The sequence below is a fragment of the Nothoprocta perdicaria genome, unplaced genomic scaffold, assembly GCF_003342845.1.
Source record: "Nothoprocta perdicaria isolate Ctin4 unplaced genomic scaffold, notPer1 scaffold_14, whole genome shotgun sequence".
NCBI classification, from domain to species: domain Eukaryota; kingdom Metazoa; phylum Chordata; class Aves; order Tinamiformes; family Tinamidae; genus Nothoprocta; species Nothoprocta perdicaria.
The window spans coordinates 3595870-3610602 of NW_020454538.1; the positions used below are offsets into that span (position 1 = coordinate 3595870).

Genomic DNA, 14733 nt, shown 5'->3' on the forward strand with positions numbered 1-14733 from the left:
CTTTGATACAACAGATCGATTCTCTCTTATCCAATAGATGCTCCCCTGGAAGATTTCCACACTTTCCAATCCCTTCCTCTTTTCCACAGCTTTTCCCTGTACGGCAGTATCAGACATGCCAGAAATGCTGTCTTTAGCAGTATGCCTGCTCAAAACCTTTCCTCGTTCAGTTACATCTTCTGCTTTGCCAGATGCATAAGCCCTTTTATAAATACCACAATTTAAAACGATCACAAACGGGTTTCCAATGTACAAAGCCATGAGCCACCAAATCCCAGCAGCACAAAGAGCAGCAATGAAGATATGATTTGGCAAGGACCAATTTCCTCTGGCAAATAGCGACGTGACGACAGCTGAACCTTTGGAGGGCACTGGAAAGCCTCCAGAAGCAGCGTGCCAGGCAGATAGCATTTTATCACACTGCACTGGTATTCTCAGATGCCTTTCTGAGCTGTTTACACTCGGAGCAAGTGCTTTCCTAGTTCCTTGATTTGGGGTTAATGATTTTTCTCTTTAGTTTAAAACCAAACTAATGTTATTTGATGATCAGTAGTTATGTGCTCTGTGCAATTACATCGCATTATAAGAGCTATTTGTTGCATGAGCAAGATTTTAAGAAGGCAAGTGCTTTCTTTCTGCCTTTCTTCCTGAGGAAAGAAAGCAGGAAAAAAAAAAAATCCACAAGCAAAAAGACAGAAGTCTCTCTCTATCCTCCTCCATCTACCAAGGACTTATATTGCTGCTTGTGTTGGGTGGAGACATGCAAGTAACATATAACATACACTGGGCTCTGCTTAAGTCAATGTTCCTCCAACCTGCTCAGAAATACACTCTGTGCCTTAGCTAGGACAACACCTTGCATTCCTCCCGGGCTTTGATTTTATCAAGCAGGAAAAAAAGAGAAAAGAACTGGAATTAAAAATAGAAAAGATGAGAGCGTGATGAGCAAACATGACCCGCTCAGGAGTATAGCTGCACTGGCATTTTCCTGCTTTATTCCAGGAAAGGACATCAGCCGTGTTTGGAGAGCAGAATCCCCCAGGCACAAGAGGCACGGGCTATGCAGTCAGTTGGAGAGGTGAAGGCGTGGGAGCTTCATATTCTGTTTCAACACACTTGGACCAAAATAGCTGATTTTTCTTATTTGAATGGAGCTGCTTCATGTGGGAACTATAGGTGACTTCCCCCGCTATTATTTCAAATTATGGAAGAGTTATTTCTAGAGACATGATGTACAGTCAGTGGCTAAAACGTTGTATTTTTCTTCCCTGCTAGAGGACATTTCACCTGGAGATCACCTGTTCGGATTAGCCGTTCCAGCAGCTACAAGGCAGAGGAGCCCCAGACGAGAGCAGGCAGCTCCGAAAGCGGCGCTCTGCACTTTTGAACTGCTGCTTTCCACTTTTTTTCTTCTCCACAACTGACAGCCAGGGAATCACGTGGCAGTTCCTTTAAAAATATATTTATGAAGTGGTGCGATTTTTTCCCCTTTCACAGCTTCATCTCCTAAATTCCAACTCTTCACAGATAAGCCAAGGACAGAGAGCTGAATTAAAAACAAAAACAAGACCAGAGCACTTTCCTGCTGCATAATGACCAGGAAACCTGCAAATGAAGCAACAATCACTAATGGCCTGGAGAGAAAAACCAATTAATAAATAAATGAGTCTCTCAAAACTCAATCAGAGCTGTTCCACAAAGGCAAACGAGGGGCTGGTAGCAGAAGCCTTCTGCAGGTGAAGTCCCCATGATCTCACTACTCAAACACGACCCATGGGGCTTCCCCCCCGGCAGGGCCTGGTGCTCCTGAGCAAGGGCCCGAGGCAGCTCCCTTCGGGAATAGGGCTTCGGCAGCGGCTCCTCTTAACACTGTGAGGACAGGGAATGAAGGGACGGAAGGATCCCGTGCCAGGGAACTTGAAGGGAGAGATGAGGGAACAGCAGGGATGAAGCTCCCTGCACTGTGTGATATTGACCCAAACGCTTCAGCAGCGCAGGGCACTCGAGGAGGGTGGGAGAGGGGAAAAGGGCCAGAGGAGCCTGTGGAGCGCTCCAAGGGGTGCCCGGGGAGGAGAGCCCTGCCAGCACAAGCACCACAAACAGCGCCCAACTCAGCCAGAGGCGCTACTGGAAAGCTACTGGAGTCACCACCAGCCCCAGAGGGGCTCCCTCACTGGGAGAGGCAGGGGGCGGCTGAGGCCCTGTGGGGCAGCCGAGCCCCTATGGTGTGGGGCGGCCCTGTGGCGCGGGGTGGCCGCACGTCGCGTGGCCGGGGACGCGGAGCAGCGGCCGGCTCGGCTCGGCGGGCGCAGCGGGGTCAGGCGGGGACACGGCGCCGCCGCAGCCAGGCCGCCCCTCGGCTCCGCTCCGCTCCCTCGCGCCCCGGGCAGAGCTGCCGCCCGGGTCGTGTCCCTTGCCCGTCACTTCATCCCCTCCCTCCCCACGGAGCCACCCGCGGGATGACCTATTTTGAGTATTTCTGAGCCTTCTCGCAGAGGAGGAGTCTCTGCAGGCAGGGAGGGCACAGCATCACAGAACGGTTCGGACTGGTTGGCTCTTTGAGCAAAGCTCCTTTTGCTGCAGAGGCAGCCCAGGCTGCCTCGGCACAGCCCGAGGAGGAGGGAGCGCTCTACACCTGCATGGCTCCCAACAGGATGGCTTTATGAACGGCTGAAAGCTGCTGAAAGCAGCCGTGATGCTTCTGTGATGCAGGGGGACCCTCTGGTGCAGGCAGGTCCAGCACCGGGACAGTCACAGCCACCCCTGGCAACGCTCCTGCCTTCCTATGTCATCCAATGTATGAAACCAGCGGGGACGTTGCAGAAAACTAGAGGGTCCTTTTGACGCTACTTCAGACAAACCTTCAAGCACTGTGAATTTCATTTAAAGAATCCCTTTAGGACAAACCTCTGCTGTTCATTTACACGTAAACACCTTAAGGGAGCAATATTGGCCCATAAATATTCTGTATGCTAAACTCAAAAGCAATCTCAAGCTTGTGCACAGAATTCCCAGGCTGCTTCATACCTGCTGCGCCGCTGGGAGGCTGAAACCCTCAAGTTGCAGGGCTAGAACATCCCTTTGGTGGAAGGAACGATGTACATTAATGGCTGTGGACTAAACAGGTCTCAGAGCCTACAAGCACTGCATCAGTTCCCTCTCCGGCCAGGAGCACCTCAAGCCACTCCAGGATACAGGAATACTCTGCAAGAGTAACTGTTCAGGTAGAGCCAAGGATATTTATTCTCACAGCAGCTTTGCATCACAGAAGAAATGATTCTGCTTTGATGCACGTGGAGCAAATAGGCCCTGGGTGCGAGGTGGCCATTGACACAACATCTTCGGGCAAGGGAGAGGTTAAGCCAGGGCTTAGGACAGCACAAAGAATGTGAAACCTTCAGTGACAGCTCCGTGCTCAGGCTCCATTTGCCAGCCTCTGCGTAAGGGTGACTTCCATTTTCAACGTGAAACATTTAGAGTTTAAATTTATTTGCAAAGTGGGCAAAGCGAGGCAGAATTAAGGCCGGTTTCTTTGACAGGATGTCAGCTGTCACTGTGTGTAAACAGAGCAGAAATGAAAGAGCAACCCAGCACATGGAAGTAGAAAGTCCTGACATTTTAATTATCTGAAGAGATTACAAGATGAAAGTCTTCCTTGAGGCAAATGTATATTAGTATTGATATAGTCATTGTGCTTTTCAGTAAGAGAAATAGGAGTCTGTATTTACATAAGAAACTATAGTGTCTGAGATCTTTAAATATCATATTTATGGAAATGATTCTGAATTACAGCATTTACAAAATAAAAACAAGCTTGAATAAATATTCAGTCCATTAAATAAGATTCTTTTTTCACAGAAGCAACTTTTTTGTGCATATTTATTTCACAATTGAAGTTTGTTGTATTTTTTTTATCCTATAAAAGAAGCATTATATTTGTCATTCTTTTTTTTTCTAAAAATAAAACTGCAATAATCATTGCAATGTGAAGCCTGAGATTTAAGCCTGAATAAGTATCACTGCTTGCACCACGTCACCCACCTCCCACCACACACCCACCCTATCTCTTTTCAAGTTCTGGTGAATCCAACAGTCCAGCTCGAGGACTCCATGAGAAAAAAAAAATCAGGAAAATTATAATAAAAATATAAATAAGGTGAGGATAACATTTTATAGCTGAAGTCATCTACAAACAGCATCATAAGGCTTGTGCAGTACACATAAACTAGAGTGAAGCTGTTTCGTCTGATTCAAAATGACAGTAGTGCCGACGAACTGTTATACCCTTCTATGGCTCATTAACACGGAATATAAAACCACGTAGTGGAGGGAATGTCCACAGGAAAACACCAACACTGGCCAGTTTTGCTTTAGTTTTGAAAGACACCCGCTCTTGAGCTTGATACTGCAAACCAGCTTCCTCCTCCTTTTTTCACACGCATCGGTTTGAAACCCGCTGTGCTACACTGCAAGTCGGGAAAGGGGACAGAGCAAAGGGCTCTTGATCTCATTTCCTCTGCAACCACAGCACACAGTGTCTTGCCTTTAATGCGGCTAACTCAAAGCGTGTCCAAATGTCTTTGAAAGCTCAGCGCGCGGGGAGCTCTCGCTGCAAACAGGTTGTGCAAGATCATAGCATGAAGCCACGTGAATCTTATTTCTTTCCTCTCCAAGCAGAAATAAAAAATGAATCCCTGGTGTTTCAAATAAATACAAATGTTTTCTGAGGAGCTAGCATGAGTGAAGTAACAGTATGCAATATTTTACAGTTACTCTGCCAAAGGACAACAAGAACCCTTCCCTAGTTGACCATTCTGTAGGACCTTTGAATATGTTATATCATGACAGATTTGCTTTCTTAAAAATCATTAAAACCACCTCAGTGTGAGATAAATCCTTTGTCATATCTACTCAATTTTGCTGCTAACCTTTCAGAAATATCTATTTAAACAGTGTATCATTCATGTGGTAATCATTTCTGCTGCAGTTTGTTAAGTTTCAGTAGTTGACACAGAAATCAAAGCTCTGTGTTATATTTTTATTAATAGGATTTGGCATAAATGATGCAGGCTCTAAATAATTTCAAAATCCCCAAATATGGAATTGGAAGTTATAAGGTTTAATTTTTAGAAGACAAGAGTTATTGCTCAGCTCAGAAAATGAAAGGCAACAGAAACATAACGCTTCAGGACCTTCCGTTCTTCCTATGCGATTCCAACCAAATTTGCCCTCAGAAATACTGAATACGGGTTTGAAATATTTTCACTTTAATTAAGCCTAGCATAGGCAGCACAAACCCAGTAAGGGAAAAGCTAAGCCGCAACCGGAGGGAGAGCTGACACCCACGGCCATGCCAGAGTTCAGGGAGCACACAAGTGTCCCAGCTTTGGAATTGATTTGCTGGGATGAACTAGTTAACCAGCTACTCTGTTCTTAGCATGTAGGATAAGCAGCAATGTTTGCTCAGTTCTCTAAGCCCTATTTCTCTCCACGCAGTGCATTTGTTTGGCATATGGCATCGTAACATTAATGTTATAAATTTATGGAAGACTGTGCTGTAGCTTTAGAGCTACAGACGCTTCGTACTTCCCTTTAGCAGCGTAATAAAATGCAGTAAAAACTGTCTGTACAAAATAGATATTAATGGATGTCAAAGCCTATATGCCCTCACAGGATCCCTCTTTCAAGTGAATTCTTGGCTGAGGTCAAATGTATTAGCCCGCTTAGGACTCCATTAGACACATCACTAGTTTAACATATCAGATACCAGCCTTGTCACTATAGAAAGGAGTGACGTGGAACATGTAACAGTGAGTGCAAACACGGACAGGCTTCATCTGACCATAACGAGGTAATGGAGCGGAGTGAGAGGAACAGCGGGAGCAGAAGATCTGAAAAACAAGAGGGAGATTTCACTTGAGTTCCTTGAAGAACTTGATGGGACTAGACTGGTTTTGAGAGAAGGCAGGGATGCTTCGCCCCATGCTCTTGTGTGTTGGCAATGAGCAGATCAGCCCAGCTCAGCTCAACTAACGTGAGCCAGGACAGAGCAGCCCCTGCGCAGAGGCCAGGGAGAGGGAGGCTCCTCCGCAGGGGATGAGCCCTGCAGACCTCAGGGAAAGCCTGGGCAGCAGCTGTGAACATCCCCAAAGCTCCCACTCGAGCCAGGCTGCTGCTGAGGTCAGCGCAGCAACTTCTCTGCCCTCCTGAGTTTCGCTCAGCAGGGGAGCAGCAAGTGACACGGGGCTGCAGGTTGCTGCCTCTCCAAGGCACCCAGCTGCTTCATTCTGCCTCGTCCCCTCCTTCCCCATGAACGTCAAAGCAGCAGCCCTCCAAAGCCATGCTGCAAAGGCAGAAGGCAAGCAAAGGGACACGCTGTTTGAAGGGTGGATCTGCCCCCGCAGCACTACCAGGCAAGCTCATTACAGCCCAGAGGGACGCCCGGCGCAGGCTGCTCATTCCCAGTCCTCAACAGGGAACCTCTGCTTATTTTTTTACAGGGCAAATGACTGATATTGTATAAAACCCCAGACTTTGCCCCTCTTTCCCAGAGGTAAGCCGAAGAGCTGCCCGTGCAGACACAAGAGCACTGGTTGCTGTGGGAGGCGGCGGTGCCGAGGGCGCGATCCCGCAGAGCCCCTACCTTGCCGCAGCTCCGGCAGTGGTGCTTCCTGCGGATGACGGTGAAGGGCGCCTTGCACGCCGTGCAGTAGCTGCACACCTCGTCGGGGACCCAGTCGGGAGGATCTGCGAGAGACGGCAACAAGCGGGGACACTCTTCAAAAGGGAATAAACACAAGCACGCGATTACAAGATCCTCAAGGGAGCCGGCGGAATAAAAGCTAAGAGTGCAGCTGTCATGGAAGTGCCTCAAGCTGCTTAGGAACAAGCTGGACAAGTGTGAGGAGGAGCCAGTGGCACCGCTGCCCGTTTCACCAGGCAGCCGCTTCGCCTCAAACAGCGCCCGGCTCGAAAATGTCCAAAAGCGGCAAGAAAAGGGGAGAGGCAAAATGAAGTACGAACGTGAGAGACAACTGAGCGGGGCTGGCACACGGGTGGTTTCGACAAACTGATCACCCACCAAGCAAACTTTGTGCTGAGGCCATTTCTAACGGGCTCAGCCCTTGCCACAGAAAGGCCGTTTTTCCTGCAGTTGGAAAAGCAACCCCATTGATGATAAACTCAGCACCTGATTTCCCTTTGCTAAACTACTCTTACTGGAAGTCTGCCTTAGCAGCAACTAAAGCAGAGATGCAAAATGATTTTGCATTTTTGCACAGCATACAAGAATGAGCAGAGAAATAATTCTACCTTCATCCTTAACAGCATGATGCAGTAGGTACTTTATCCGTGAGCTCTACCTCTCCAGGAAGCAAAGCAGGGAAATGATTTCTCTTCTATAAATCAATGCATTAGGCTCCCTGCTTCTCTCCCTGCCTCTGCTAGTGATGGGCCCACATGATCTCAGTGAGTCCAAAATTAGGAGGGCAGAAATGATGCAGTTGATTGCTTAACTAAGTTAATAAATATCTAATCAGGGGCAAGACAGCTTCTATCCAGAAGGAACACGAAGGGATATATTTACCCAAGTTCCCAAGTGCAGCTTCTCTCTCAGTGTTTTTTACAGTGTGCAACATGTGACTGGTGACTCATAAACCTGAGAAGCAAAACCCTGCCTCAAGAAGCACCCTCTCCAGCAGGAAAATATATGATGCACTTAATGCAGAGAGCGTGTGCACAGCAGCCACGGGCAAAAAGAATGAACAATTGTTGAAGATAATGACATGAAAAATCCACGTAATTTCCATTGTGTTCTTATATTAAGTGTAACTATGACCCGCTTTCATGTTTGTCATATTGCAGCATTTATTAATGTAAGTTTTCAATGCAGAAAATGTTCAAAAAGCAGGTAAGTAAAAAAAAAAAAAAAAAAAAAGACAAGAATTTCAAATCTTGATGCACCTCTTTTGAGCTCCTCCAAACTATTTTGGGAATTAAACTAGGAAAGAAAGGAGCCTTTTGTTTAGCGATGAGCTGCTTTCTAATAAAGTCCCAGCAAGAGGGAGACCAAGCAAAGTTGTGTGTGTGCAGAGAAGGGACCCAGGTGGTGGAGGAAAAAAGGGGGCTGCACATGGCGGCCCTTCCCCTCCACCCCAGGGGCAGGAGACTTCGGCAGACAGGACTGATCTGCTGCAAAAATCTTTAAAAGACTTTGTTTCCTACCACAGCAGGATGATGCAGCTACCAGCTTAAGTATACACATTAATAGAAGTGAAGCCAAAAAATCTTTTTGTTCTTTTCTCTTTCTTCCCTCTGCAACCTGCCTAGGTACCACATGTAATTTGCCTGGTGTGACTTGCTCCTAGCACCAGACTGTGATACAGATTTTGAATGTTTAATATCACTTTTGCAAGGATCTCTGACGTGAAATCATGACAAGACTGCCGACCTTGGAGCACCTCCACATTCTCTATGCAGGAGATCCTTTGGGATGTCACATGTATTCCATGGAAAACCACCAAACCAACACTGATGCTTCTCTTTAAAAGCAGCCACGCAGCTTTGATTTTGTTTTCAGGGATTCGATCTTCCCCTCGATTCTCACTAATTTTAAAGACAGAAATGCTTGGGAAGTTGTGCAAGCTCCGTGCCACCGAGTCTCCCTATCACACAACCTCAGAGCTGGTGGGGACAGTTTGCTAAGTTGCCTACTTTGCTACCCACAGTTTGCCGGTGGGTTGAACATTCATTTTAGTGTGAATGTTAATGAAAAGAGAAAAAAGCCACAGAGCGTTTCTGTGAACTCCATTATGAACTGACTGAATCTTCAGGAGCAGCAAGTACCATAACTGCTCCTTTCCTGAGATTCATTAGGGCAGACACATTATAAACTAATGTACCCCTAACCATGAGACTATGGAGCTCCTCAGCAGAAAGAGGCTCTTAGCAGCAGGCCTTTGCTGTTTGGGGTCTGCTTTGTTTGTTTTCCTGTTGCTGCCCTTGATGTAAAATGTTGAAAAACTGTGTGTAGGGGGGGAAGAAGGGGGGATAAGGCACAGACTTATCCCTAATGCTAGATTAAAAACAAAAAAAAAAGGTAAAAATGTGTTTGTCAAGAGACAGCAAAATTTATTTTGATAAATAGTGATCTTATACCTATGAGAATCATGTAGCCCACAGTCCACCATTACAGAATTAAATGATTCTCAGAGGAATTCATTTGCAGCCCTCATTTTAGTGATCGCACAATGCAGAGCCCCTCTGTGTCACTGGCACAGACGTGCACAAAGGGTCTCTGCCTCGGTGCAGACTGCTCCCAGATCGTGGGGAGCCTCGAGGGGGTCCCTGGGTGCCCTGACGAGCCCTCGCTGTGGTCCCGGCGCCGCCGTGCTGCGGCAGCGCCCGCAGACAGAGACACTTGGTTACGTAACCGCAGCGCCCGCGCTAAGCGCTTAATCCCCACCGCGCGGCGGCGGCGCCGCCGGCCTGCCTGGGTGCGGGGTGAGATGTCGGTGCAGAAAGGCCCTGCTCCAAAGTAGGTTCCTGTGGAACACGAACCTCGGGGGCCGGGAGCCCCAGGCTTCTGAGTCGGGCTGTGACTGCCAATGCTCTTTATGCTGACTGCAAATACAGAAGCTCCTGCTTCAGATGACGCGCTCGCTTAGCAAGGAAGGTTTAAATGCAGCCCTGGGCTAGAGCTCAAGTGCTCAGCACCCTGCACGTAGGGTGAAGCTGGCGTGACTCCAGCCCCTCTTGTGCCACGCGAGCACCAAGTGGACTCAACACCTTCCATCCCAGCTCCTGGGTTCCTCCCCAAGCCCCGTCTCACCAACCACGGGAGCAGCCTTCCCAACTCACATATATTAATGATTGAGTTGGGCTTTTTATAGAACAGGTTTTGGAAGTGTTCTCTGAAGAGCAGTCTCATGGGGACCCAAAGCCTCGCTGTGATGACGACGAGTACAGTGAGTTACATAAATTAAACCCCTAGCACTATCCTGAAGCCGTGCTGCAAGCAGGGCAGTAGCTTCTGACGTTACGGTCCTTCTGCTGGCTACACTGCTCTGTTTGCTCTGTGTGCAACAGCAAATTAAAATATCCTAAAGTCTCTCTGTGCTTCAGGGATCTGCACGCGGAGCAAAGAGAAAACCCTGTTCGTGGGCTAATTGGCCCGTTGCTTTATCATGCAAGGAGGGCTAAGAGAAATCTGCTGGGAAGCAGATGAAGACCAAACCAGAAACATCAAAGGGGAGGAGGAAGGAATTAACGAGACAGAAAGACTACGGAGATAAATTTGAGAAGGGGAAAACATTAAAAGCATCTACAGGAAAGGGGCAGGAAAAAGAAGAAAAACAAGTATTTATATGAATAAAGAAGCATAAGTTTAAAGAAAGGAATATTTTTTTAAGGCTCAGGATAAAAGTATTGCCAGATTTTAACTATTCAGAAATCTTGCATTGTAATCTTGCTCTTAAATCATGAAATCCTATTGCCTTTGAGTTGTGCTGTAGCTTTTAGAGTTCATCTTTCTGTCTCTGCAATCTCTTTCAAGTAATTCATTTTGGTCTATGAAAATTTTAAATTGCCACCGAACTCCAAGAAGCTGGAGATTTATGAAAAAAAAATCACAATAAAACTCATACGAGTTGGAAACACTGCCCAAAAGCACATGTGAAATTCATTTTGCTTAAAGAGGCACAATAGAGCAGCTGCACTCCCACCTAATCTGACACACACAAAGGCAACATCTCTGTGTCACTGAGCACAAGGAGAAGGGAGCCCGAGATGCTGAGCCTGGACCTAGATCCACTAGCGCCGATTCAAACGACATTACAAGACAACATAGAAGGCAATGCAGCATCTTCTTCAATTAGAGCAGCTCCTGCTTGGTGATGTGAAGGGCTGGACATTTGGCAAGAGCACCTCTGAGGGCAGAAACCCTGAAATTCAGAATGGAATCCAGCTTCAGAGGAGAGCAGCCCATACAAATCCAAACTCTTGGACACCTTTTAATTTAGCAAATGTATAGGCTGGAGGAACACAACCTGGAAAGCCTGCACAGCACGACAGCCTGCAGACCACCACCTGCTAAATGCTGAACTTGTGACAGCGTCTGCGTGATGGCCAAATTCACAGAAAAACCTTTCTGAATCTGCCATTTTTATCAGATACTCTTAATGCAGAACTCAAACTGTAAGCTCTTCCTGGATCAATGTCTATTAGATTTTAGAGCACTTCAAGCACAACGCTGATTATACTGTTACAAACTAACCTTGAGAGGGCTGTTCCTAGAGCAGCGGGTTGAACTTACGCCGCTGCAGCCGTCCAAGCGCATTATCCTCACGGCTGCAAGAGAGGTCACATCGGCCTGCTCCTCTGATGGCAGCACGAACCGGGAGGCACGCTAAATTCTTACAGTTTGAAGTACAGAAAGTAGAGAAGCAAGATGACATGACTTCACCCTTCGCTTCAGCTGCCACTGTAAAATGAACCTTTTTGTCCCTTCTGACATACAATTTTCTGCACGTCATTCCGGGCAATCTCCGATTTTTACCAAGATGCCTTGGAGAGGATTGCACTAACGCAGCCGCAGCGAGGACGTGCGGCTGGGGCAGCGGGCTGGGAATTTATTGAGAAAGTTTTTTTGTTTGATTGTTTTGACAATCTTATTTCATGAAAATTGGGGGCAATGGAGAAAGCAGAGGCAGAGACTTGTTAACTTCAAGGACAGCTCAGTCCAACAGCTTTCTTTAGGACAGAATTTCTGTCAAATCTAGAATGTTCTCACCCAAGCTTTGTAGACTTTGAAAGTACATTCAGAAGGCCCTAAATTTGAGATTTATAAAGTATTTGCTCTAATAATGCACACTTGGATTTCAAATATTTTTCTCCTGACACATTTCTGGCAGAGGTTTTAAAACCTAGAAACACTTGATATGTGTATACTTAAGTTAAAAAAAAAAAAAAACCCAAAACATAAAAACCTGCACATTTGGAAAAACAGTAGTTTTGTATGCGTGATTAAATATGCTCAGCTGATTATAAAACCTCTCATTTTGGAAAACTTAGTACTAAATTCTCCTCTTACCCGATGCATGAAGTGCTGCTGAATAAGGACAAATGGAAAAGCGATACGGACAGAGTATATTCAGCCAGTGAGCTATGCAACGCTTTAATTCCTTTCACTTTGGAAGCGTAGCAGGTCATTATTATAAATAATAGAGAGCAACAGGCACGTCAGCACCAAAAGAAAAACTGAAACATTCAGATAGGTTTGACAGCTAATTCTACGCTCACAGTGATTAGATTCTGCATATACAGGAACATGGGAGCGTTTTCTTGACCTTATGACTCCCTGTGGCAGAAAAAATCTAATCTCCCCCAAACCAAAGCATGGTCAAACTCAGATCAGCCACGCAAAGATAACTATTAAAATCACCAGGTGCATAAGGACAATCCTAAGGCTTCCAAATGTAGCAACCAGGGACTTAGGCTTGGTCAGAATTACATGTTATTAAAGAAATTAATACATAAAAATCTTGGTAGAAAGAAAAATTTCAAAGTTATTGTGTATGCATGGGAAGCCACAGCCATATACAAAGATGTATGCTGGGATTGGAAACAATATCCCAGGCACATAAATGGCTTAAGCCAAGCTTCTTTGTCCCCAGTATATTGTGTGGAAAGCTGTGACACATCCTGCGGTCTCTAGCAAAGACAGAGCAGTGTCCCAGCCATTGCCACCACTTACCTGAGTTCTTGCCCCTACCCTTTGCTTTCTGTTTGTATACAGAACATCCACTATATTTAAGCCTCACTTTAGGGAACGTTGAATAAATTCACCTTATATGCTAGGAAAGCAGAAATGTATTTACTTTACATATCATCTCCATATACATGTGCGCTGCTCTGTATATTCTCAGAGGTAAAAACACACTTGTTTCCTAGGAAAAAAAATCTTAAGAGCATGAGAAATTCACAGCCAATGACACATGCCATGGGCTCATCTGTACCTTTGAAAAATGCTTTTTGCTTTGGAATTGCACTTAATCTGTAGTTTATTGTATTTCAACCTTCAGAAGGTCACAGGTTTTAACTCTTATACCTTTGGCAATGTCAGCCGGCTCATAATAAACATTCATATTTGTTTTATGACCCAGACCAGCTGGTGGGTTTTATACAGGGCAAGAATGAGAAATCTGCAAAAACAAGTGATTCATCTTCATAATCTGTGGAGAGGCTGGAATCTTCAGTTGAATCTTAAAACTATTCAATTATTTTTTTGTTTGGGCTGCTGGGCTTAGTTTTTTATTAGCATTGCTTGGAAGCAATCTTAAATATTTGTACTTTTGGCAAGAAGGATTTGATAATTGGAAATAGCTTTCCCAGCAGGTAACTTACTGGGCTTTTTCAGTCTGATAGGTGCCTGGGTCCTGCCACGATGGCAGGAGGAAGGACCTACCCACGGGCTCATTTGCCTTAAAATCTTTTCATTTTCTGTTTAAATCATTAGATTGACCTGAAACACTGAAATGATGTACAAGAAAAGATATACTTCATCTTGATGTGGAGCTGTCACCAGATCTGTTTTGAACATTTACAGTGACAACTGGAGCTCATTCCTGCCTGTAGCCTGCAGGACAAATCCAGCAGCCTTGCTGCAAGAGGCAGGGAAGAAACGTTGGAGCAGCACAGGTTGCCCCAACCACCCAACCCTTTCACCTGCACCCAAACAGCACCCAGCACCAAGAGTGGCTTCAACACCCTCTGCACGACACAAGGACAGAGACCAAAGCCAAGTGGAGGGAGCTCCAAAAACGAGGTGGTTGGGGAGGTCCAGCTCAGGAGCTGCAGGCCCAGCACCCTGCTCAGAGGGTGCATTAGGAAACGTGGCACCGTGGCAGTCCTGCTGGTCCTGCACCCAGCCCCAACATCACCCCAGCACCCAGACATCTGCAATTTCAGTAAATAACATCCCAGCCCAGAAGCTGCACTTGCCCAAACACAAAACTTCCTTGTGCCTGTAGAAGAGCTGTGAAAAAAGCAAAAGGCTGAGGAACTATAAAAGCCAAACAACATTTCATGGAAGTGAAGCAGCTTTGCCATCACCAAATGCAGATCTGCTGTGTGAGGGTTATTCAGCATCCTGCAATTGAGAATAACTTGCTTTTGAGCTCAGAAAGTCAAATTCAGCCACAGCATCAGCATCGATTCAAAACAAAGGAATATAAATTTAAATAGCAGGGAGTGAATAATCTCTTTCATTCTTTTAAACTGCAGCCCTTTATATGGTACATATTTTACTAAAATAATTGTTTTATGTGAAAAAGTTCTTCACTAAACCTTCTGTCACATTCTGAATCATGGCACAATGGAAAAATCAATTAAAATTATTATTGAGCAATCCTTTATCTGCTTCAAAATCATCTTCTTCCAGAAGATGTTATTTCTACAGTGCACTATACATAAATTAGCCCTCCTGTTCTAAAATAGATTACATTGGAAATTCTTTAGCCTGTTTTACCTTCAAATGAAGGGTTAGCAACAAGCTGTAGATTTTATGCAAGTGTATATTATAATTATGTGGCATTATTCTAAAATCTAATCTTCAAGAGTTTTCTTTTAACTGTGATTTCTGATCTTCCTACAAATGAAAAACGAAAATCTCGTCTGTTGGCCTCCCTTCTGCATGTGAGTTGAGATTTAAGTTGCTTACCACTCAGTTCTCAGTGA

General features: G+C 45.6%; 1 protein-coding gene across 5 annotated transcripts in view; it reads right to left on the bottom strand.

The window, feature by feature from the left end:
* Positions 1 to 4930: 4930 nt before the first annotated feature.
* The window catches only part of ZFYVE28 (zinc finger FYVE-type containing 28), a 59099-nt gene continuing 49296 nt past the window's right edge, over positions 4931 to 14733 (bottom strand). For all 5 annotated transcript variants that reach the window (XM_026034147.1, XM_026034146.1, XM_026034145.1 and 2 more), the window contains 2 exons: positions 6644 to 6747; positions 4931 to 5891 (listed from right to left, as the gene is read on the bottom strand). In XM_026034147.1, the coding sequence (XP_025889932.1) occupies positions 5760 to 5891; positions 6644 to 6747 (236 nt within the window). In that variant the 3' untranslated portion in view covers positions 4931 to 5759. The remainder of the gene's footprint in view (positions 5892 to 6643; positions 6748 to 14733) is intronic.